This window comes from Muntiacus reevesi, chromosome 19 (genome assembly GCF_963930625.1).
Source record: "Muntiacus reevesi chromosome 19, mMunRee1.1, whole genome shotgun sequence".
Classification (NCBI taxonomy): domain Eukaryota; kingdom Metazoa; phylum Chordata; class Mammalia; order Artiodactyla; family Cervidae; genus Muntiacus; species Muntiacus reevesi.
Genome location: NC_089267.1, coordinates 8976412 through 9003155, shown reverse-complemented (window position 1 = coordinate 9003155; position 26744 = coordinate 8976412). Strand labels below are relative to the sequence as shown.

Here is a 26744-nt window from a genome sequence, read left to right as displayed (position 1 = left end):
TAGCCACTATGGAGAACAGTATGGAAATTCCTTAAAAAACTAGGACTACAACTATCATATGACCCAGTAATCCTACTACTGGACATACACCCTGAGGAAACCATAAGTGAAAAAGACACATGTACCCCAGTGTTCACTGCAGCACTACTTACGATAGCTAGGACATGGAAGTCACCTAGATGTCCCCTGACAGATGAATGGATAAAGAAGTTGTGGTACATACACACAATGGAATATCACTCAGCCATATGTTAAATAGACAGCCAGTGGGATTTGCTGTATGACGTGGAAAACCAAAGCCAGTGCTCTGTGACGACAAGACAGGTGGGATGGAGAGGAAGGCGGGAGGCAGGTGCAAGAGGAGGGGACACATGTATACCTGTGGCTGATTCATGCTGATATGTGACAGAAACCATCACAATATTGCAAAGTAATTATCCTCCAAATAAAAATAAAATTTTAAAAAAAGATTCTAATCAATAATGATTAGAAAAAAAGATAATTTAACTTCACACTCAAGTCAAATGTTGGTCAACTAAGTTGTGTTTCTACCTAGAATCAACAATTTTATCTTTGCATTTGAGAAAGGAAAAATAATAATTTATTGTCAATAAAGTATTTAAAAAGGAAACAGAATCCATTCAAATAATTTGGTAATGTGAATTTTAAAAATCCAAATACCTTAACTTCTTCACATAATTCAGTAAGTCGAGCTTCTACATCCATTTCCTCTGAAAGGAGTAAACAGTAATTAAAGTAAGTATTTCAATGTTATATATCTGAAAATTAATTTTGAAATTTTATAAGTAAATTACTTTTAAAAACCTAGGAGGTTGCAAAATATCTGGACTATATTAAATGAATTAAATTTCAATGTAATGTACTTCCATAAATACATTAAATTAAGCAGGTAATGTGATGATTATTAAATTATATGTTCTGATTACAGGCATACCTCAAAAATACTGTGGTTCAGGTCCAGAACACTACAATTGGGAAAATACTGCAATAAAGCCAGCAACATGAATTTTTTGGTTTCTCAGTGCATGTAAGTTATGTTTACACTATATTGTAGAATATTAAGTATACAATAGCATTATGTGTAAAAAAAAACAATGTACATACCTTCATTAAAAAATACTGTATTGATAAAAAAAATGCCAAGCATCATCTGAGCCTTCAAGGAGTTCTAATTTTTTTTGTAATAGCTACATTAAAAAAAAATCACTGATCATAGATCACCATAATATAAGAATAACAATGAAAAAGCTTGAAATGTTGGGAGAACTACCAAAATGTGACACAGAAACACAAAACAGTGCCAACAGACCTGCTTGGTACAGGGCTGCCATAAACCTTCAGTTTGCGAAAACACAGTATCCTGAAGCGCAATAAAGTGAAGTATGCCTGTATTAAATTAAGAGTCTAACACTGTCAAGAAGTACTGACTATATGTCTCAAGTAACTTGCACAACTATATCATGGAAAAGTTAAAATATATAACTAAAGTTTTATTGTATTTCACATATTAAAAATTCTAGTAATCTTAATATTTTATATTACATATACACATACTTTACTTTTTACAATAGCTATTTCTAAAAAGTTCAAGTCAAAATAATAAAAACATACCTGGAATATAAGTTATTTAATGAAAATGAATGACAAAATTCTTTTCAACAAAAATGTAAGTTTATATCTTAGTTCAATAAATTTAGTTTCCTATAAGGCAGTGTAAAACCAAGGCCATTTTTTCTATGTAATCTTGATTTATATTTAATGTATGCTATAACCATTTACACAGGGGGAATGCTGACTAACTTACAATTAAAATGGTAATATTTACAAAGGAATATAGAAACCAACAGAATAGAAAGATCAGTTATTTTTTGCAGGGAAAAGATTTTGCTAATGTCTAAAATATCACGTTTAGATACACTTAAGTTTATCTGAAATCAAACTAAAATGAGTTTTCCTAGGACAACTCTAACAGCACAGTTATCAAGACACAAAATTCCGTAATCTTGCTGCTGGAGTGACTTTAATTGATCATTCTCACACAAAGACAAGAAAACATTTTTGTGGTATCTTTGAATTCATTCCTCAGCTCACTATCTCATAAGGTATAGTAAATATTTATTTCTTGATAAAAGAATGGTAAACATTTCAATTTGATAAAATAAGCAGTTACACTGCTGTGGAGAACAAACCAAGCTATGATCTGAACAACAAATACTCAACTGATTACTAAAACCAGTAGGGCACACAAATGTTTTGTAATTCACAAAATATATATAAGTAACCACTGATAACTAAAGAAATTTGCTTTGATTTCACAAATCACTTCACTATCAGATAAATCAGTAGTTTCTAATGTTATGTTAAAAAAAAAAATCTGCTGCAGACCCTGTGTTAAAATTGTAATTTTCATATATCAACATCTATTTTCGTATCACTCATAATGTTTTCCTGAGACAGAAGAAAATCAGCAAAACTGATCTCAGTAGGTTACATATCCTATTAATTTTTAAAAAATGAGCATAAACTTTGTAGAGTTTTGATACACTTTTGTCACCTTTACATACCAGAGCTTAAATGAGGAAACTGGTCTATTTGCATTATAATTCTTGAGAGCTACTTCAATGCAAACACCTTAAGGGATGCTTAAATGTAAAACAACTTCAAAATCTTTGGGTTGAAATGACTTCAAAATAATTTAGGATTTTAACTGAGTTTAATTTCTTTTTAAAATGCCTATATATCTATTTATACAATTTTCTAGAGATTTACATAAAATTTCTAGAATAACAAAGGTTATTATTTTCTTACTTTTTTTTTTTGCCATGTCATGTAGCTTGTGGGATCTGTTTCTCAACCAGGTTTTGAATTCAGGCCATGACAGTGAAAGCCCAGAATCCTAGCCAGTAGGCCACCAGGGAACTCCCTACAAACTTTTTTTAACTTGGTTCCTCTTGCTAATCCAAGGTGGCAACCCAGAACACATATTTTCAAATATACACATATATTTGATCTGGAGTTAGTGTTTTATAAAAATGGGCTGTATTTTGCAAACTTTCTGTCTGAAATCTCAGTAATATTTCATGCAAATCTGATATGCAGCTCTAAAGCACATTTTAAAAAATGGCTATATAGTATTCCTTAGTGTAGGGACCTCATAATTTTCTTCATATTCTATTCTTTGCTGAATGATGGACATTTATCTGTGTTTTCAGTGTTCTGTCACTAAGAATACTGTGATGAACATGTGTGTACAAATACCATTACAAAGTAGTAATCCTTTCTATGCTACAAAACACTAGTACTCCTTCCTATGAACAAAAGTGTAACTGCTAGGTCAAAGGGTAAATGTATCTTAAATTTATTTTCTAAATCTATTTACCCACTCATCTATTCATTCATTCAACAGATATTTACAGTACAGTTTAGATAATGCTAATACAATGCCAGGAATGAAGAATAAAAGATAAATATATATTTTTAGAAGTATTATTTAATTAAGTTCATTATGTTTTGGTTTTGAATCACATCTTTTCCCATCCAACCAAAAACTGGGCTCTTCTTTATACAGACCTTATTAAATGAGCAGCATTTTAAAAAATCATTTAGCAAGCTCACATGTAAACTGATAGGCTGGCAATACAACAGAAAATGAGAAGCACAATTTTTTGCTAAAAAGAATACTAAAATATGTCATAAATGACCATAATTTCACACTATGAATTATTTAACTTTATACTTAAGTTACTTAATGACAGGATAAAATTATGTTCCAAAATAATGACCATAAATAAATCTTCAACTTTTCTTTTTTCCTTCTTGCCAAGTTTCTCGCTTAACAATTTTAGTGAAAACTCAGTGTAAATATTTCTGAGCTAATTTTCATCTGAGAAATGTGGAGAAAGATTTTGGCTCCTTAATTTCCTTTTGGGCATACTTCTGAAAACTGAGAGACAAATGTTGTGATTTCATTTTATTTTTTATTTCTATAACTTTTCATAACTTTTAAAAAATGTTAATTGTGATGGTCTATTCAAAGTAAAACCTTTCAATATACTTAGGGAAAGATAATAAATTAAGTACTATTGCTATTCAAGAAAAAAAGTCTAAAACATATAGAGAAATATATCAATGAAAAAATGAAATCAGAATATCTCTTTTCAAATATGTAATATATCTGGGTAGCAGTGATTTGATATTCCTGGATTTTGCTTTTTAAATTTAGAAAAAAATAAATGCAAACTGACTCAAAAAACAAAACCAGATATTAAAGGTTTCTCTCTCTATTTCTGTAATGCATGAAATTAGCTTCAGTTTTCAAACCACATTTTATTATCTTTAGCCCTACCCAAAGACAAATTGAACAAATTTAAGCCATTATCATTAAACTAACAAATTTTGGCAGTGAACATGGTTTCTAAAAAGTGCTCTTTCCAGGAATTCTAAAATAAATATGGAAAAAAAACCAAACAAATCTTTGCATTTAACATTTCCAATTTTAAATGTTCCAAAAACCTGAACATTAAAAACTAAGTAACCAAAGCTCATCTACAAATCAAGTTGATTCTTAAAGTAAGTTCTTAAGTAAGGGTGGCGGGAATATACAGTATTAAAAATATATATTTATGAAATTTGATACTAAATTAAAGCAAAGTTTCATACTGATTAAAAGGGATTATTTACTTAATCTATTTGTGAACGTACCTAGACAGGTGTCTTTCTGGGTTGGTGGCTGTTTTCTTCTGAGAAGGCGCTCATAAAGGACCTGCATGTTGGCTTTGGCTAGTTATAAGGATTGCACACAGCACTAGTTACTATACTCCTTTTACAACAAAATTTACTAGAATTTTCCACTGTTATTAATAGATTTAGTATTGATCCGCTAGTGCAATTAGATTAGAACACCAAAGCAGAATCTTTCAGTTAGTTAATTAGATTATTAGAATTACAAATGATGTACATTCATGTTTATGTTACTTTGTTCTTTTTTCTAAGTGCATGTGCCACTCAACATTTCATAATTCAATATTATTTTTATGTTTTAATATCTTAAACTCAGAATTTTAGAGTTGGCAGAGGTGTCAGAGATCAGCAACGTCAATCCTCTGTTTTTACAAGTAAGTGTAGAGACTGGGGCCAAAAAGGTTTCATGACTTGCAAAAGCCTAGATTTCAGAATTCATGATGCTCATTTTCAAAAACAGCTCTTTACCAAACCAGTATTTTAACTGATTGCCATTAAAAAAAATGTACATCATTCATCTACGAGAAAAGAAAAAGACACAAGCAAAATGGAATTCAAGGCATTATTTTTAAAAAGGGAATGGAGTTTAGATAAACTCTTCATAGCATGGCAGAATTTGAAGACTTTATTAAACTTATTTGAAATATAGACTTACTTAAAATATAGACTTATTTGAAAGCTCAAGAAAAGTGCTAAATAGTAGAAGGAACTAGAATACACCCTCTAACCAAGAATTACTTTTTATAAACTTATTAAAACTGGTGGATATAATAATATTTAGTGAACAGTGTTTTACAGAAATATCTGGTACCTACAAATTTAGTTTTGCTAGGATAAAAATAAACAATGTTAACAGTTTAGAAAGTGCAATAGTTTTATTCTGAATAGTTAACAAAAATTTTAGATTTTTTCCTAGAAGACGCCCTCAAGAATAAACTAAAATTCGCAACAAATAGAAAACAAAATATAAATAATAATGAAAAGTTTAAGGATAACCCGAAGTATTACTAATAAATATTCATTGAAGATGATTGATTTTTAAAAATCCCTAGGAAACTACTATAAAGTATGTGCTGATGCCTATGTACTTTTCAACTGTCAACAAAACCGTCATTGTGCTATTTCATTCACTCATCTACTCACCAAATATATTTTGAGTAAATACTATGCGTAAGGTACTAATAATTTTATTCTACCACTATTATCTACTTATCTAAAACTTAAGTCTGGGTTTGCTTTAGAATTTTTCTGGTGAAATATTTTAAGCAAATAATTTGGAATAAAATTGATATTTATTTATTTAGTAACTGACTTCTGAAATTAAATATAAGGGCTTTAAAAAATTATGGTATTTTCTATATTATATTCATAAGTTCAAAATAATATATGTGTGTCATACAAGCCATCTTTATCTGAGAGAAAGTTAAAAAGCATATAAATAAATGAATTATCAAATTGAGGTTAGCTAAGTTAGTGGTAATAAAGTGGTAATACTGTCTATGCTTTGAAAGAAATCTTTGCCTTTGACAAGAGATGCCTGTTTAAACATTATTTCCTTTTGGAGAAAATTATTTTTTTCTAAGTTAAAATGTGGTTTAAGTGTTATTCATTTGAAAATACTACACGTTAAAACGATTTGAAAATTACACAGGCATGGACAGGCCCACTTCACTTAGGGTGCTCTGTACTAAAACCACAAGGAATGCCCCCTGGTTGGGGGTGTTTCTCTGGCCTCTCTCAATGTTGGACTGATTCCTCATTAAGGGAACGGGGAGGTCAAAGCTCTCCAGAGACAGAGACCTGCCCTTTCCACAGCACCTTGCTCAGTCCGAGGGAATTCCTCCATTAACACCCTCTGCTTTCTGCATGCCCTCATCTTTCCTTCCCGACACACTCTGCACATCTGGATCCTATCAACCCTCCTGTCCTTAGAGCAGGAGTCAGTCTGCATACACGGTCCCAGTTACTTACAAGTAGTAAGGGACAATAGTGGTGCAAACAGGCAGGCCTAAGCACTACATGATGATGCCTCTGTGAATTCTGCAACAGTCAAGACCTAAACTGTTAACAGATTCCCCTCAGAAATGCCAATACACACGGCTTCTGTGTTAACCACTACTTTCCAGGAACACGGTATTGTCCTTTATTAATATTATGGTTTGACAGTTTTGTGGTCTGACTGTTAAACCTAAATTAATCAAAATTCATCACATAATTCTCCTAAGAAAATGTGTTTGAGTTCCAAAGGACAAAATTTAAAAATAAATGAAGTATAATTTACCCATTAATTGAGAATAAGTAATAGCCTAAATTAGTTCTATTCCATAAACAATTCTTTCATTTTCAAAAAACAACATTTTTAAAAGTTCACATTTGAGGCAGTAGTCTCTTAAAGAACTTTCCTAAGGGAAACAGATGGATGCTAAGTATGTAAAACAGCAAGGAAAAAGAATATTCCAGAGAAAAGTAACCAAAATGTTTCTGTGCTACTGTTTTTGTCTTAAGGAAGAATACATGAGCAAAAAAGAACAAACTTTCTTACTGTTTGTAAAGGAGCTACACTGAGATCCTTGAATTAAGCACTCTAAATAGTCAACTGAGTAATACCTGCTTAATGGAATATTTGAATAATGGAATTATCAAACCCACTGGAGCCACTGCTGATAGGTAGGGGTACAACAGCCAGCCTGTTCTCACAGCTGGCTGAATTTAAGTGAGGTACAGATCATTTCACTTTCTTACAATTCTTTTGTAGTCCAAGGTAGGCAATTATAAAAGTGGGCTAATCAGTCTCAAAGCCAAGAATTATTTTCAGTAACAGTTACTATTTTTCATAGTGCATCAATACTGTTAAAAGACTAAGATCCTTGGGAAACAAAGAAGTAAGAACAGTGATCAACTTCAGTAAAATTCAAAAAGCAATTTCTCATTCATTCAAGTAAGTATGATGAAAATAATTTATTCCAAAAAAATTATTAAAATGTGCTTTTGAGCTATTAGCTGATATTTGAAAATAAAAGTTTATAAAACTTTCATAAAATGTCTGAATAAAAACATTTTCATAAATCAATAATCTTATGTGAAATGATATATGTATTTTGCAAACTATAAGTGGTATACAAAATCAAGGCAAATGATTTTTTATTACGTGTTACAACATACAGGTATATATTAATGGACTAAAGCTGCAGACTGATTTTTAGAAGTTATTTAAATGATTTTCAAAATATTAAAACTGAGTAATGTTATTATTTTCTGAAGTGAAACAGAAGAAAGAGGATCTGAAATCACCTAAAATCAATATATTTTACAAAAGGTACCAAGTACCTATAATCTGCTTAGACTGTTAACTATTTGGAAGTATGGATTTAATTTACGTTTCCTAATCTGTTGAATTTATTTTCCCTAATTTATCTTCCTATCCAATAATTCTATTAAACATTTGCTTTCCAGTACACTTTCTGGTTATATTCTAAGAGAAGAAGTACTGACACACTGTTAAAAAAATCTATCAAAAAAGACTCATTTCAAACTTAGCACCAAGAAATTATTTCTCACTATCATAAAACTTTTTAAAATTTCAGTAAGTAATTATCAAAGACTGAAAAAGATGGAGTTGAGAGAGCAGTAAAGGTGAAGCACATGAAGCTAGTTTAGTGCAGAAACTATGGCCACGCTGATAACACAGCATGAGAACGAAGAGGGCCTGGCTCCTTTCAACATACCCAGTTCTAGTTTCTGACAAGAGGGAAGCTCTTCTGTTACCGTAATGAAGTAGCTGTGCAGCCCCTTGAAGGCCAGCAACAGGGTGGCGCAGAGGGTGTAGTGGAAACGGTAGGCGTGACGCAGGAAGGAGTCTGCGATGACGAAGCTGCAGCCCTGAACAAAGGGGCGATTTGGGATACAATGTTAGTAACCAGAGTCTAAGAATAGCACACCGGAAACTTAGAAAAACAAAGGATTTACTAATCACAGTCATTCTAAAACATGTAGGAAGTCTAGCAGCATCTTAGGAAGTTGTTCTCATTCATACAGGTAATCTAAACGCAGGAAATGTGACTCGAGAAATCTTAGTTTCACTGGACTTTAAAAACAAGCAGATCAAATGATGATTTTTGAAAATTTGAGATTCAGATTGTATTTCAGCTGCGGGACACTGTTTTTATAGTATGAACCTTCTCTTCTTTTTGGGGAGTAACAGCTATACTTATACTGCTGCAAGTTAGGTCTCAACTCTGGCAGTGGCTCTTCACAGACTTCTCTGGAATGATCCTACCAGCTCCATTAAGAGAGCAACAGGTGACAGTAACAAGTTAAAAAAGGCACTGCCTGTCAAAGAACTCTATTCATTAAATTTTGTAAAATCTTGAAGCTCCAGGTTCGTTTTCATAAAAAACTGGAACCAATCAACTTGTGAAGATTATGTTTAATTAGATCTATAAGTCGTTGAGCTCAAATAATTCATAAAAGAACTATCAGGTCCACAGATATATAACAGTTAAAACACATTTCATTCAAAACAAGAGAAAAAAGGCTTTATAAACACATCAGTTCTTACGTCTGGCGATAACTGCTTTGTGTAGTTAATACCAAAGACCACGCTTTCAAGAGTAGGAATCACAGAATCTTTGTTTTGTGCTGGTGCATTTCTGTTTAACCAAGTCGTCTTCACAGGACGAGGAAAACTGGAGGAACAAGCATCACATTATTGTTGTCATAACAGTATATTTTTAGAGTGTGAAGTTAAATGTTTATAAAAGAAAGTCTTCGAGGAATAGAACAAAAAGCAAGGACTTTGCAAGATTATGATTTCTAAAGTATTCTTAAAGTACTTTTACAATATTTCATTTAAAATTTGAAATATTATTATTTAAAAAAACTAAGATTAGATGCTTGAGATTACTTCTGTATTACTGGGCTTTCAGGAGAGAGAGAACAGGGTGGGATCAAGAGTAGCTCAGTGACAAATGAGGGTCCAGCTTTAATTTGGAAATACTGACCTGTCAGAACTGGTGACCAAATTCACAAAGTTAACAGTCAAATATAGGAGATTCTTACAGAAACAGAGGTCCCACTTAAGGGCAGAAAAAGGAAAACCATGAGTCTACTTTTTCTCTCTATTCTTCGAAAACAAGGTGTTTCCTTTCTCTTCACTAAAAGTCTATAAATTCTACTAAGATACTCTTAGTAAGTGCTTCAAGGCACTACCTCAATCACACAGGGTATGAACCACTATTAGTACTAACATTACATTTAACATATCACAAATTCTACAGAATAAGAACCATGTTCTGCTTGAATGTTTAAAAATCACAGACAACTTTTTTCTGAGATTAAGTACTAGCTAATTATAAGGCCAAAGCATTTGACTGTCTGGCAGTTTAGCAAAAGGGGTAAGACAGGAAAGTCAATCAAATGTACTAAAAGCAGAGGGCAGCCTTCATGTGCAAAATCAATTTGGTTTGCAACAATGAAATCTCTAGATCCTAGGCAAGAGGGTATAGCAAGGCAATGGTAAATTCCACCTGCTATGACAGAACTGAGTTTCCCAGGATTGAGTCAAAGAAGCTGTACTTAAAAAAAATTAAGTATAAGAAAAAAGTTATGCAAAAAACAAGTAAAGAAAGAAATTTGAATCCCAGTTAAAGTAACTGATTTATATCTATAGTTGGGTTGATCATAGAAATTGTTTTATGTAAAAATAATGTTTAAAAAGGTAATATTCTAAATTAATTTTTTTCACTTATTTTAGAGGATTAAAAAGTCCAGCCATAACAAAACTTCAGGGAAAAACTTGTCTTCACAGAAACATAGTGAGGAATGTTACCATTAACAGGACCCTCTATTGCATGCCACCAGCAGAGAGCCTTCTTCTTTCCTTGCTTTCCTTCCCTACCCAACCGTCTAGTTTATAGGCCAAGAAGTGCAGGAAAGCCACTGCTCCCTCTGGGGCACAGCTCCAGCAGCAAAAGAGGGGACTTCAGAGCCCAGGCAACCACGGAAAGGGGAGCCACCTCAGCTGTTACAGGCGTCCCAGTCTCCTCTCCCATCACCGACCAGAGCCAACAGCTAATCCCCTTGGCTTCTGATTCTGAGCCAAAAGTGCCTTCTCCTTCCAGCACAAGGTCTCTAGGATGCGCGCTGCCTCTCTCCCCTACTAGCTTGTGGCAAAAACAGCCGCGCTGCAAGAGGAGGCACACATTGATGTTACCAGGATGAGTTCTATGTAACCAGGGACTAAAAAGCAGCACTTTTCACCCGAGTGAACCTTAATGAACTGTTCATACACTTTTTCAGAAAAGAAACCAAGCCATAAATGTATTTCTTTGTTACAAAGAAAAAGGAATGGTTGGAATAGTATAGTTCAGGATTCTTACTGAAATTACAAAATAAGAAATTCAGAAGACTACAGGAATGTATTTTATAAACAGATAAAAACTTTTAATTTCAAAACCTAACATGTAATTCATATCAAATATACTACTTATTCAAAAGCTATATTTCAAAAAATACACTTTCCTATCAAAGAAGTTTCATTGAGTTATCATGTTATTAAATATTAATTTATTTAATTGACATCTAAAATTGTTTTGAAGATGTTTATCATAAAATTAAACAGGAACACTTTCCTGTTTAAAAAGTTATAGCAACTGAGAACAAGCTCTCAAAGATCTAACAGGAAAGACAAAACTCATACAATAACTAGTTACAGATCTTACTACAGAATAAGGAAGGCAAAAGTAGGTCATCAGGAGAAACAGACTCTACCTGGCCCCATATTCTAAAGACATCACAGGACAACACAGGGGAAGACATGCTCACGATTTTTACAGCAACTTAAAGATATGCAACAGGGTGTTACTAGGGGGAAAATTTGTTAAAGTGTCTTGGTTTTCTATAAATTCTCAGGGTAATTCCAAAAATCACCTAGTTTTCTGCTAAGTCAGTTTAACATCATAACCCTCGAGCATCATCCCTAATATCAGTTGCTAGAATAAGATTTATGCCAGAAATTATAAAGAAGTTCAGAAATCAAGTCAATTTGGAATCTTTTCACATAAGCTACTGATTTAAAAATGTCATTTCTGTTGCCCCTGCCATAAGCATGATGTTATTTTATTCTTACTTTAATGAATGAAAATTCATCTCCCCATAGAAGTGAGCAGAAAAAACAATTATCCCCATGCATTTATTATGATCCAGAATATTATATACCTTTAGGCTAATATGATATAGCTTAAAAAGATTTATTTAGTAAAGATCCATAAAACTGGTTAATAACTTAGAAAACAAGAACTATTGCATAGTATAGATTTAAGAAGATACAACTAAGTCCATTCAGAGAAAAGACAAAAAAACTATGAAAAGATGAGTGTACTCCCCAGAGAATGAATAATTATAGTGCAGCTACATAAACGCTACACTAAACAACACTATATGGTTGTTTCCAGACTATATTATTTCTCCTGGTCAGTGTGACAAAGATTGTTCCATACTTTTGCAATAAAAAAGTCATCAATTTAATATTCCTATGCTCTTAAATTTTACTAACACTTTAGTATAAAAATGAAAGTATTAAATAAGTGTGACTTTAGAAATTCCTATTTCAGTTATCTTCACCAAAGCATATGCTTTCATTATAAAAATAAAAGACACTATATTAAGAAGGATCAGGGAGCTGGTTACATTTACCTTATCAGTGGCTGGTGTAGCGCAACCAGTGACGCATGTACTGTAACAGACACGACAGAAAGGTGGAAGTAATCAAACATGACATTAACGTGGTGATGGAGGCCTCTCTGGAGGCTGAAGTGCAGCTTTAGTGTGCGGCTGCTTATTAGCTGCAAGGCGTTCAGATCATCTGCCCTATGAAAAGCAACCCGTTTGTGTGTTAGTACGGAAATTTAGTGAAGGCCAACGTTTCGTTGAGTAAACTATCAAAATATTTAATTATTTAACTACTTTTTAAAAACAAAATTAGAACACTTTTTAAAGGATCACATTTGCATTAGACAGCAATATGAAAGCTAACAATAAAGAAATAACCAGATCTTACTTACAGTTTTCTATCTGTACTTACAGTTTCCATGTTAATGGACTGTTTTTCACTACTGTGCCTACAAAATGAACCTTTTTTTGATACTTTAGGAAATACTCTCATCCTAAAATTTTACTCCAGTAAGGAATACTGTTTATAGTAAAGCTGCAGTATTATGTAGGTCAAGTCCTATTATGATAAATCCCAAAAGGTATTTAAAACTTTTTATGGTAAAAAATTTTGTTATTAAATGTTGCTCAAAAATAAGCAAGTAATTAGTATATATTTTATCATCAATATTTAGTCATTAGATTTACACATACAAAAACTGAAACAATGCCACAAAAATTACTTCCAAATATATACATATTTTTAACCAATACATACCTACAGCTATGAACTATGTATTCATTTCAGCTTACCCTACTAATAGAATTCTGACTTGGTTTAAGAAAGAATTCCCTCAAGGACTTCTCTGCAATAAACAATTATTCCAGAGGAGCAGCAGCTACCATGTAAAGACTTATTTCTCTGCAGTAGTAAAGAGGGCATCTCACATCAGACCTCTCAGTACTGTGGCTGTCTAGACATTTATGCCATAAGCAGTCTGAATTCATATACAATTTTCAAGAAGCATTTCTACAAAAGTAGAATAGTAAAATGGATCTCTGTTTCTTGTTTTAAATGGATACAAGCACAGCTTGTCCCTAAAATGTGTGACTACTTGTCCAGATGTGTGGACAAGTTTAGGGTTGTTTTAGTCACTAAGTCGTGTGTGACTCTTGTGACCCCATGGACTGTAGCCCGCAAGGCTCTTCTGTCCATGGGATTGCCCAGGCAAGAATACTGAAATGGGCTGCCGTTTCCCTCTCAGGGGATCTTCCTGAACCAGGGTAGCCAGTCCTAAACCTTCCTCGTGGACTCTGGAAACAACTGTCAGATCTAAGAGTCATGAGTCTCAGTAACTCTCTGAAATCAAGAAAGGCTCGCCTGAAGCTGGCATCACTCACACCACCAAGAGTAGCCCCTGACACAGTGGAATGGAGTTAGGCAGGTTTAAATGCCGCAAGGCAGTGGTGCTGTATCAACAGCGCAATTTCCAAGAGTCTCAGAAGCTGTTTCATGTTTCTCAACTCATCTGGCTTTGTTACCTACAGCTCGTGGAATCAGCATGTGCACAAAAAAGCAGGACTGACCATTCCCATGAGACTCTCCCAGGGGGGAGAAGTTCACAATAAATAAGAAGAGGGTAGGCTGGGTTCCAAGAAGAAAACAGGGACTTTAATACGGACAGATAACAGTCACACATGACTATAGATTTTAACTGTTTGATTAGCCTACTCACGAATAATCTCCATCTGTGAAGTGTAGATCCAAGGATAACAGAAAATTCATTTCCTCAAGGGTTTCTTCAATCTGAAGAGAAATCAGACTATGAGATGCCTTTTGAATATTTTATAGAAAGTTAGAAAATATGCCTTGAGGCTTTACAAAAATATTGATCTAAATATATATGAAGAAATTTTTACCTTTTTTTCATCCAACAACATTTTAACTTTGAAGATCATGACATCATTTAAAACAACCTCCTCATTTTTATATAGAATTTGAAATGTTTTACTGCAAATCAGAGAATCATGAACTGAAGCTGGAAAGGCTAAAGTCATACCTAAAATAGATAAGATATGCAATTGACAGGTAAAAAGGAAAATATAATTAAAACTTGTGGTTACTTTAAAATACTATATGTTTGATTATACAGCTCCAACACCATTATTTTATATAGCAGTACCGGAACATTTCTGAAAGTTTACTAATTACTATGATAAAAATGGATAAGAACATTATAACCATTACAGAACTCTTGTACAACTAATTTTAATCTGGGAAGGTAAATGAGAAACCTCAAGGTGAATTTTTAGAGTGAACAATTCATCCATACAGCAGAGGAATCTGGTCGGCTTTTGTCCTGGTTGCTAGGAAGTAACTTCTAAGCCCTGGGAATAAAGAATTTGGTCAGCTTTTCTCCCTAATTAAGTCCAGAATTTCTCAGTGACACAAGTGTCTGTTATTCACAGTAGCACAGATAGTATACGATGAGGAGGACTCTGGATGGGGACTGGCCACACCCGTATGACGACTGTGACTGGAAAGTCGGGGTTTTCAGCTGCATGCTGTACGCCCAGCATCCAGGAGGAAAGGGGGCTGGAGACCGAGGCATGTGGCTGCTGAGCCAGCCAGTCACGCCCACGCGAGGCAACGCCAAGCAACTCGAGGCACTGCGCCGTGGTCCCTCCTCGCTGTGTTGCCACACAGGCTTCCCGGGCGGGAGATGCACTCCCGACTCCCTGGGGAGAGAGCAACAGGAGCTTCACAGCTCTGGGGCCCTCCAGACCTGGCTGAGTGCATCTGTTCTCCTGGATGGCTCTGCTTTGCACTTCTTTGCTGCAACACAACTTTAATAACAAGTAGAGCTGTGTGAGTTACTAGTGAATCACTGAACCTGAGGGGAGATCAGGACTCCCAACTTGCAGCCACATGATCAGAAGTGAGGGTAGCCTGTGGATCCTCCAGTCATAGCTGGCGTCTGAGATGAGAGCATCTTACAGAAAACTGCATGCTGGAAAGGGTGGTCCGCCTCCAGGCTGTTGGTGTCAGCTCATCCCAACAGCCTATTTGCTGTCTTGTTACTCTATCCTCCAGAAATGGTGGTGGTGGTGGTTTACTCGCTAAGTCGTGCCTGACTCTTGCAATCCCATTGACTGTAGCCTGCCAGGCCCCTCTGTTCACGGGATTCTCCAGGCAAGAACACTGGAGTGGCTTGCCATTTCCTTCTCCAGGGAAATATCTTCCAGAAGTAACATGACAGAAAAAGCAGTCACAGAAGCTAGAGCTGGTCAGTGGGCACCTCTGCGGTCAGAGCTCACAGTGTGACACCTGTGTCCACCTGGAGCAAGGAGGGGGTCCCCGTGGGTGACGTCAGTGCCTCTGCAGGAGGGGACGCCGGTCCAGGCAGAACAGGGCGCTGGGCACTCATGTGAGATGAGGGGCAACTGTACAAGAGGACACCTACGGCTTGCAGAGGAGGGGTCCTGGCAGAGGGGCACCACAAAAGGGTGAAACTCCCACCTGAGTGTGAAGGTGGGTGTGGGCAGCGGCAGCCTGACGCACTCCAACAGAGCTGGCGAGAGGAGGGGAGACTCCCTGCAGGAAGGAGAGGCTCAGGTGGGGTGAGGAGGGTCCCGGGGATGGCAGCTGCCTGAGGGGCTGAAGCCCAAGAGGCGCGCGGACACATCCACGAGGGAGCAGGCACGGCGCAGCAGCCTGCTCATGGAATGGACTGACAGGTGACCAAGGGCCTCAAGGACAGTGTCAGCCAGCTTCCTCACCGAAACCTCCGGGCAAAGGAGGGACACAAACGGAAAGGAGACCCAGCTACAGAGTGAGTCCTGCAGCACTAGATGAGAATCAGAAACACTGATGCGAATTCAAGGCTCTTCTATATGCCTAGATAAAGAAAAACAGGTGTAAACGTGTCCATGTATGTATAAATACATGTTTGTATGTAGAGATCCTCACCAGCTCTATCCATTCAAAGGGGCTGAGAACACAACCCCAGTACTGGCTCCTAACACTGTTCTCATTAAGAGGAACCAGGACTTTGGAGAAATGGCTGACTCCAGAGCTGGGCACACACAGGACAAGACAAGCCTGGCCCAACATTTCACACCAGAAAGTAACTGCTAGAAAAATGAGGGGACATATCAAAAGAACAGGAAGCCAGGTTGAAGCGGCTACCCGAGTCAGATCTGGGATCAACTGAACATCAAAATAAATTATGAGAGAAATGGATTAACATGCACTGGACAAGAGAGAAATTCACAAATCCACAGATATAAACAAATAAAAGCCCAGAAGGCTGAAGGGAAAAAGAGTGACTTTATAGTGGAGGAGTGACAGAGGATCAAATGATCCAAGTTGACGTCACATGAAGGGGACACGCTGAGGGCATTGCCACCTAATAAGACACCATGAGACGAGCACAGCACCACTCCTGAGTCAGTCCTATCACGGAGCACGAGGGAATCAGAGCAGTGAACACCGAAGGACATTCTACAAACTATCGGGGTTACAGTACTCAAGAGCATTAAGGTCCTGAAAGTCAAGGACAGACCGAGCAACTGTCCAGAATGAAGGTGACGCAGGAGGCACAGCACCTGTTACAGGGCACGATTCTGCACTGGATCATTTGCTGCAAAGGCCTTTATGGGGAGAGGTCACAAACTTCAATGGGTCTGAGGATACAGTGGGAGGGAGGTATCAATGTCAGTTTTATAATCTGATGCTTTCACTGGGTTATACAGGAAGTACTTGGGGATGGTGGAGCACAGTTCAGGAGAGAAGTGCTTTGTATCATACGTACAACTTTTCCCTTCACACATATACAAAGGAAATCGAGTAGATCACAAACTCAACTTATATAAAGGGGTAGAGGTGAAAGAGGAAGAAAGTTTCCTCAATGGAAAGAAAAACTTTAAAGCACTCAGATAACGCAGAGGTAGAATCTGCCACCTCAGAAAGCTCCAGAACGACTGCAGTTCCGGAGCGGGCGGGGCTTCTTCCTCCTCCATGATGCCCTCCCGCACGCCTGCAGCTCCTGTGCGCCCATGGGTGCTTGCAGACAGGCTCCGTGACTCCTATGGCCACCTCCACCACCTCCGAATGGCAGGGAGTTAGGCAGCACCACGCACCACCTGCAGACTCCTGGAAGCCCTCATGCTTGAAGGCTCTAGCACTCAAGTCAAGGTTGTGTGCACGTGCGTGCTTAGTCACTCAGTCGTGTCTGACTCGCAACCCCATGGACTGTAGTCCTCCAGCTCCTCTGTCCACGGGTCTTTTCAGGCAAGAATGCTGGACTGAGTTGCCATTACTTCATCTCAAACAACTCCAGGCATCACTGTGGGTGATAAATCACCCCAATTCATTCCCTCCCCTCCCTCAGGATTCTTGCCTTGCAGCCCTCCTAGCTACCACTCCTAGACTTGTCCCCTAAAGCTTTACATGACCAATTACTGCAATCCTTTGGTAACTTACATTTCAATCAACACCCTCTCTCATGCCCCAGCCTTGCTTTTCAGTTCATTCTGTCTAAGACCAGCACTTCAGCAATCCTTTGACACCCCTCTCTAAGGAGGAGAGTCCCCGAATCCTACTCTTCTCAGCCCTCTGCTTCCTCTCAAGTCCTCACTTCCCTCCCCAACTTTTACTTAAACTCCATGGTCCAGTGTCATCAGTGGTACCCCTTCCTTGGTGCTGCCGAGCAGTCACACTGCTGCTGCTGCTGCTAAGTCACTTCAGTCATGTCCGACCCTGTGCGACCCCATAGACGGCAGCCCACCAGGCTCCCCTGTCCCTGGGATTCTCCAGGCAAGAACACTGGAGTGGGTTGCCATTTCCTTCTCCAATGTGTGAAAGTGAAAAGTGAAAGTGAAGTTGCTCAGTCATATGTCCGACTGGTAGCAGACCCGATGGACTGCAGCCCATCAGGCTCCTCTGTCCATGGGATTTTCCAGGCAAGAGTTCTGGAGTGGGGTGCCATTGCCTTCAAGCAGTCACACTACATTTTCAGAATTCATTCTCTCTCAGCCTTCCCGGATGACTATTTCATATATTTCCTCCTCTCCCTCAGTCTCAACCAAGAAGTTTGGTTCTTCTTTCATAAGAAGATATAAGCTCCACTAAGGCATCTACCCACGACACCCCCTGGACAAGTTCCCCATTTCTCTGACCCCCTTTCTGGCAAACGCCTCAAACGATTCTCTGCATTTAATGTCCCTGCTTCACCTCCCTCCTTTCTCTCTTTAGCCCATTTCATGACAGCTGGTCTTCAGGATGTCCCCACCCTGACTCTCACCGTGTGGTTTTCACATCCTCATGTCCGCCTCCCACAAAGTCCTGGGGGGATCTTTGTGACACAGCAGAGTAACAGACTGCAACCTCTTGAGACCATGAGCCAGAGGTAAACTGCTAAGCAACTTCCGGATTCCAGATCCAAAGAAACTGTGAGATAATGTTTGTTGTTTTAAACTAAGTTTGGGGGTAAATTCTTATACAACGATAATTAATCCACACTTAACTAGACTTTGGCCAAGTAACTGGTCTTATCAAGACCAAAGAATGACCTCCACTTTGCTAAAAGGAATGCTCAGTTCTTAGAGCTCATCTTGGTTGACTTATAATCAGCCTCTGATCAGTGACATACTCTCTCCTTCCTGAAGGCATCCTGGCTGTCCCACTTTCCTGGTTTTGCTCCTACCTCATCGGCCATGCCCTTTTAGTCTTTTTTTTTTTTTTTTGGCTGTTGTTTTCTTATCCAAGAAGCATAGCCTCACGTATAAGGACAGACCGTGGTTGAAATTCAGGCTCTGCCACTTATTAGCCCTAATTCGATTGTTACTAATCTTTTACGCCTACATCCGATCTTCAGTAAATCCCACTAGCTCTGCCAACAAACTACGCACATCCAGCACTACTGAGTGAGAGTGACAGTTTGAACTGAAACAACCCCACTGTCAGGAGTGCCCTGAGTGGGATTCTAAAGTACAGGGTAAGAAATTGTACACAGAATAAATTATCCTAAACTGCTTTGGAGTGACAGTAATTAACCTTCTGTGAGGGTCACCTCTGTCCTCAATGAACATCAACATTTAAAGCTTTCAAAAAGATGTACCAATGATTTACACAATAAACTTTTAAAATTTTATTCTCAAATCAGGAGCCAAGGGCAAAAGGCAGCATAATCCCATTCATTTATTCATTCATCCAGTTAACAAGTATTTACTGAATACCTATTACAACAGCTATTATTATAATCCATTAGTCATCACATAATACTTTCTAGGTGTTAGAGATAAACAGTAAAATTAAAGAGATAAGAACCTCTGACCTTTTGGAGCTCACATCTTAATGGGAAGGAAGACAGAGAATAAAATAGTAAATAAGAAAAATGACACAGTGTGTTTGAAGGCTGGTGAGAAAGGCAGCGGTTTTAAACAGAGAAGCCAGGCAACACTTAATGGAGAAGCTGACCTCTCAGCAAGGAACAGAACACACTCCCACATCCTCTCCCCGCCATGGCCCCCCTTCACCAGAGAAGTCTGGAAGCTTGTTCCCTGGAGAGGGTGAAACAGAGCCCTCTGAATGGGCGATCACCTGGCAAAGCAGAGAGCACCAAGGTATGAGCAGAGGGATCCTGACCCTGGATGCAGAAGTTCGCAGAGCTCTTCCTCCTTGGGTTCCCAGAAGGCTGGCAGTTAGATTCTTCCTCTCTAGGAAGGAAACAGGCTAGCCTTCTCTGGCATCTGAGGAACTGTGATGAGTCTAAGATCTAACCCTACTTGCAAACTAATAAGCTAGCTTGCCACAGTGTCATGGTGCTGGCAGGAGACACAGGATTCCTGGGCCAGAGAGACACAGCAACAGCCTGAGTTTCAAGTTCACCTCCATTCCCCTTGTTCTCACCCACCATGGGAACATGGGGGTGACACAGGTCAATACTATTCATGCAGTGGGGTTCTGGTCACAGTTGAGGAACTCTAAGCTTACGAAACCTCAATCTTTTTTAAGGGGCTATACGAAAAACTCATGTAAACTTTGAACTGGAACTAGACCTTATCTCTCAGTGTGTATGTCTGTCAGCTGCTCAGTCATGTCTGACTCTTTGTGACTCTATGGACTGTTGCCTGCTGGCCTCCCCTGTTCATGCCAGGCCAGAATACTGGAGTGGGTAGCCATTCCCTTCTCCAGGGGATCATCCTGACCCAGAGATCAAACCCCTGCATTGCAGGGGTCTCCTGCATTGCAGGCAAATTCTTTACCATCTGAGCCACTATCTATACCTTCCAAAGCTCTTTACTACAGCCACATCTTTAAAAAGATGATTTGGAGCAAAAGCCTTTCAGTGTCTCTGCTCACAAGATGTACAGAAACTGGGAAACCATGGATTACTTTCAACAACTTACAAGGTAAAATCTGATTTTCCACAACTCTTGACATGGGGAATCTGACAAGTCGGTATATCTATAATAGATGTATTATGTAAATTTATTTTATTAGATAAGATCTATAGATGCTGACTTAACAGATTCCTTAGCAATCAGCTCACCAACATCACCCCACTATGAAGCTCAAAGACACAAGTCCCAGGTATGTTTTTCCAAACATCCAATCAGCTTCCTTGTCTCCTCCTGCAGACACCTGAGGATAATCAGACATCTGAAGAATGCTTCTAACATGCAAGTTAGAAACCAAAGCAGAGAAAAAAGCAAGTTGTAGAGAGAAAGTTAAAAAAACTATCAGTGTTGTTCTTAGAGAAAAGACATTGCATTCATGAAATAAGAAACTACTACTATAACTGGTGGCAAGAGAGGGATGGATTGGGAGGTTAGGGTTAGCAGATGCAAACTACTGTATATAGGATGCATAAACAACCAGGTCCTACTGTATAGCACAGGGAACTATATCCACTATCCTGTGATAAACCATAATGGAAAAGAATATGAGAAAGAATGCATATAAATACATATATATGTACGTGTGTATATGTATCAGCTTGCTGTACAGTAAAAACACAACGTTGAAATCAACTAATCAACTATATTTCAATACAATAAACTTTTAATAAAAAAAATGTTGCTACAACAAAGGAACAGTCACAGAACAAAAGAGCATTTGAGTTTTAAAAGAAAAAAATGGGGTGAGGGGGAGCAAGGAAAAACAGGAAAGTGAGATGGGAAATAGAGAAAGGGAGAAAGAGAAAAGCAAAAAGCTCAAAAAGGTGGCTAAAGTTGAATTAAAAAAACCTGTTAAATACATCAAAAAGACAGAAATGGAAAAAAAGTGAGAGGAAAAATACTAAAAACTATAAGAACCAGTGAAGGTGATCAACCATCTATATGATAGAAGTTCCATAAAGAAAGAACACAGAAAACAGGTAGGAGAAAATAACAAACAGAACATTTCTCCTAACTGAAGTCCATGTGCTTCTGAGAGGAAAAGGCCCAGTGAGCCTCAGAGATCACAGGGGCATCATCATGTGCGCTAGGGCTGCAGAAAGAGAGAGACGAGTCCACAGGATTCTTGACAGGGGAAAAGATCACATCCCTTGACCTAGAGCTTTGGGGCTCTCAACAGCCAAGCTGCAACCCCAAAAGACAAGGGACCAACATTCCCAAAATTCTGAAGGAAAGAGAATTCCTTTCCACCCTAGAATTCTATGCTCGGCTAAACACATGTAAGGGTAGAATAGACATTTTAGAGATTAAGTGTTTCAGTCTTTATGTCTGAAAGATAAGTATGCCACATTTCCCAACAAGATGTTGGAGAACAGGCTCCACCAAAATGAGACAGAAAACCAAGAGAAAAAACAGGTGGAGGGAAGAAGACCAAAGCACAAGGGAGGCTGAGGGAGTGGCAGGAGGAGGGTGAGGACGCTTCCAAAGAGGGCCTCTGTCTTAGATAGAGGTGATGCACCAAGATTGGATCAGTGTGCTCAGAACAGACAGCTATGTTGAGGTCTACCTTCTTAAAGACTTTTGCTGCCATGGTGCCTTTTTTTTTTTTTTTAACCTAAGGACAAATTAAAAGCTTGGCCAGATTCCTCTCAGCACTAGCTGTGTTTGAGGATATACTCAGGACATTTCTGCCCCATGAGAGCCTGGATCACACAAGGGCAGTCTCTGCACCTCACAGAGGCTTTCCGCTTGGCCTTCCCCCTAAGAGTTGCAGGAAGGAAAGCTGAGTGGTATGTGCAGACGCACACCAGACCATTTCATGCTTTGTACACCCAGTACTCCATCAGACCACCGCCTTGGCGGGAGCCCTAGATGTGTGGCTCTGTGTTTCATACAACGCAGTCCTGGCCTTGCCTACTAACTTCCCTAGAGGTATCCTCAGGCCCCTCAGCACGCAGAAACGCACCACAGCCAGGGATGACTTGGCTTTCTCATGGATGCTTCTTGCAAAGCGCAGTGTGACTGCAGCATCCCTTATACCAGATTACTTAGTTCCTCCAAACTCAACCAGGCCCGTCCATGGCAGACACTCGTAGGTCATGAAAGTGTAAACAAAACAAAAGAATGATTAACACCAAAGTCAGGAGAAGTGTTCAGGATGCCTTTATGGTACTAGTAATATTCCATTTCTTAAATGAAGGGTTAGGTACCTGGGTGTATTTTTATCACTTAATAAAATAATGTTTTATATTAGCTTCAAAAATATCTGAACATTGCACAATAAAATTTTAAATGCTTATTGTAAAGGTACTCTATGTCATGCATTGTTCTAAGCTAAGTAGATCAAACCAAAAAACCACTCTCTTCACTCTTATCTAATTCTGTAAATGCATTTCCACCAAGTTTTACAGAGAAGGAGAGAGCCATGACATCTTATAAGATGATGATGAACTTGGTCAGTGGAGTCAGGAAATGCTTTGGTGGCAATATAGCATTGAGTTAAAATATCATTAAAAAGCTTGTCAAATTAAGATGGAAAAGAAGAAAATTTCAAGAGGAAGGAGCAGAAATTTCATGAAGGCAAGGTCTACAATCAGCATTTGTGGAGAAATGAGAACTTGTGTGTACTGTTGGTGGGAACGTAAAATGGCTATAGCTATTGTGGAAGCAGTATGGAGGTTCCTCAAAAAATTAAAAATAGAACCAGCATATGGTCTAGCAATCCTACTTCTGGGTATTTATACAAAAGAATAGAAGACATAAATATCTGCACTCTTATGTTCACTGAAGGATTGTTCACAGTACTCAAGAGGTGGAAACAACCAAAATGACCATCAACAGATAAATGGATAAAGAAAGTGAGATATAAGATGGAATATTTTCAGCTTTAAAAGAAAAAAAGGAAATCCTGTCATATGCTACCACATGGATGAACAATGAGGACTTATGCTAAGTGCATGTGACAGGTCAAATACTGCCATGATTCTACTTACACAAGGGCTCTCAAATAGTCACTCATGGAAGCAGAAAGCAGAGTGGTTGAAAGGGGCTGGAAGCTGGGGGAGATGAGGAGTTTATGTTTCACCATGCTCAACTTACAGGTTCAGTCAAGCAACAATGTGCATGCAATTAGAAACACTTACTGAACACTGAAAAGTTTGTTACTAGAAGAGATTTCATGTTATGCACTTAAAAAAAAAAAGTGTGATTTACTCTGGAATATTAGTAACATACATTGTTGTTCAGTCACTCAGTCGTGTCCCACTCTTTGTGACCCCATGAACTGCAGCACACTAGGCCTTCCTGTCCATCACCATCTCCCAGAACTTACTCAAACTCATGTCCATTGAGTTGGTGATGCCATACAACCATCTCATTTCTGTCATCCCCTTCTCCCCCTGCCTTCAATCTTTCCCAGCATCAGGGCATTTTCTAATGAGTAGGCTCTTCGCATCAGGTAGAAGTATTGGAATTTCAGCTTCCAACTCATTCCTTCCAATGAATATTAAGGACTGATTTCCTTTAGGATTGACTGGTTTGACTTCCATGAAGTCCAAGGGACTTTCAAGAGTCTTTTCAAACACCACAGTTCAAAAGTATCAGTTTTTCAGCACTCAACCTTCTTTATAGTCCAACTCTCACATCCATACATGACTACTGGAAATACCATAGCTTTGACTAGACGGACCTTTGTTGGCAAAGTAATGCCTCTGCTTTTAAATATGCTATCTAGGTTTGTCATGGCTTTTCTTCGAAGGAGCAAGCATTTTTAATTTCATGGCTGTAGTCACCATCTGCAGTAATTCTGGAGTCCAAGAAAATAAAGTAATCTACGGCAATTTATTTAGACAAAAGCTTTGCGATTTTGTCCTAAAGTAAAATGTTAGTCATTCAGTCATGTTCAACTCTTTGCGACCCCACAGACTGTAGCCTGTCAGGCTCCCCAAGGTTAACATTAATTTCCTGACACTGTACCCTGGGCCTGGGGTGCCTGGCTGACCCGATTACAGACCTTTAATTTATCCCTGTTTTCAGGCCCCCATCTCAATTTCCTTAGTCTGCTATTCCTGTCTGTGCTCTTGGGCGGGGGGAAGTGTCCTGAAAAGGTCATTCAGCTCCCACTCTGCTTCCTGTCCTTCAAAACTCACTTCAATATTTTTCTTATTCCTTCTTGTACTTCTCTATTGCTATTACCAAGGAGTCTTGGAAACAAGAAGACCCATATATACACTGTACTCAAGTTCATTGTCTTGATCAGAAACTTTCCCTACTTTTCAAAACTTATTTGATAATAACCTCTCTCCATGAGATTAGGAACCACATAAACATTTTTCATTGCTCTAATTTGTGAGTGAGAACCATGTCTTACACCTAATAGGTACTCAGCAAGTATTTATTGAATAAATGAACTTTGATTAAACATCTTAATTTAGTGCTCTATCTCCTTGTTGAAATGATTCTATTTTCACTTTGCCTATCAGTCGTCTAACCCCAAACATCAATCCTACACTTTGAAAGACTTTATTTCCATTAAATCATGACAATTCAGATTTTCTTCTTATCACCATCTTTGTGCATTTTCATTTCCTTTGTTTAAACAGTGAGCATTTGTATCCCTTATTTATTCTGTGAACAAGCAAGCATTCATTCAACCATAATTTGCCTCTAAAACATCAGGAACTAAGAGATATGAACATAAATAAGAATACTGCTCTTGTTTTCAGAGTTCCCAATCTAATTTGGATAGAAACATTCAAGCAAATAATTGTAGTACAATGTGATAATCTCCTGACTCCCTCTTTCCGGAAACCAAAGCAAATGGTGCTGTAATTATCACTGTCTCTTCAACCAGGTAAAAAGACAGCAAATGGCAGTGACAGAGGAAGCTGCTGAATCCAAGGAAAGAATGTGGAAGCTTGTGTGCCAAATGGACTCAAGTTTCACAATCTATGCAGAGTCTATTGTAAGCTTTAACTTCATGGTGTTTTCCTTTCACAGTTGTTTCTTTTCACAATTATTTGATTACTGGTAACAGTAATGGATTAATGACATAATATAAGTTGCCTCCAGCTGTATATTTCTTTAAACTGCCCTCATTTTAAAAAGCATGTTTATTGAATGATTCTGTTTGTTTGTATTAGAATTCCATTTATTTATTTTTTTTTAATTTTTTTATTTTTTATTTTATTTTATTAGTTGGAGGCCAATTACTTCACAACATTTCAGTGGGTTTTGTCATACATTAACATGAATCAGCCATAGAGTTACACGTATTCCCCATCCCGATCACTCCTCCCACCCCGCCCTCCACCCGACTCCTCTGGGTCCTCCCAGTGCACCAGGCCCGAGCACTCGTCTCATGCATCTCACCCGGGCTAGTGATCTGTTTCACCACAGATAATATACATGCTGTTCTTTTGAAACATCCCACCCTCACCTTCTCCCACAGAGTTCAAAAGTCTGTTCTGGACTTCTGTGTCTCTTTTTCTGTTTTGCATATTGGGTTATCATTACCATCTTTCTAAATCCCATATATATGTGTTAGTATGCTGTAATGTTCTTTATCTTTCTGGCTTACTTCACTCTGTATAATGGGCTCCAGTTTCATCCATCTCATTAGAACTGATTCAAATGAATTCTTTTTAACGGCTGAGTAATATTCCATGGTGTATATGTACCACAGCTTCCTTATCCATTCATCTGCTGATGGGCATCTAGGTTACTTCCATGTCCTGGCTATTATAAACAGTGCTGCGATGAACATTGGGGTACACGTGTCTCTTTCAGATCTGGTTTCTTCGGTGTGTATGCCCAGAAGTGGTATTGCTGGGTCATATGGCAGTTCTATTTCCAGTTTTTTAAGGAATCTCCACACTGTTTTCCATAGTGGCTGTACTAGTTTGCATTCCTACCAACAGTGTAAGAGGGTTCCC

General features: G+C 38.0%; 1 protein-coding gene across 5 annotated transcripts in view; it reads right to left on the bottom strand.

Moving 5' to 3' along the window:
• The window catches only part of FAM135A (family with sequence similarity 135 member A), a 160786-nt gene that overhangs the window by 63209 nt on the left and 70833 nt on the right, over positions 1–26744 (bottom strand). For 4 of the 5 annotated variants that reach the window (XM_065911358.1, XM_065911357.1, XM_065911361.1 and 1 more), the window contains 7 exons: positions 14329–14468; positions 14145–14215; positions 12454–12627; positions 9320–9446; positions 8487–8640; positions 4723–4800; positions 682–731 (listed from right to left, as the gene is read on the bottom strand). In XM_065911358.1, the coding sequence (XP_065767430.1) occupies positions 682–731; positions 4723–4800; positions 8487–8640; positions 9320–9446; positions 12454–12627; positions 14145–14215; positions 14329–14468 (794 nt within the window). Of the gene's footprint in view, positions 1–681; positions 732–4722; positions 4801–8486; positions 8641–9319; positions 9447–12453; positions 12628–14144; positions 14216–14328; positions 14469–26744 lie in introns of those variants that run through there. The other variant, XM_065911362.1, reaches the window with a different exon arrangement.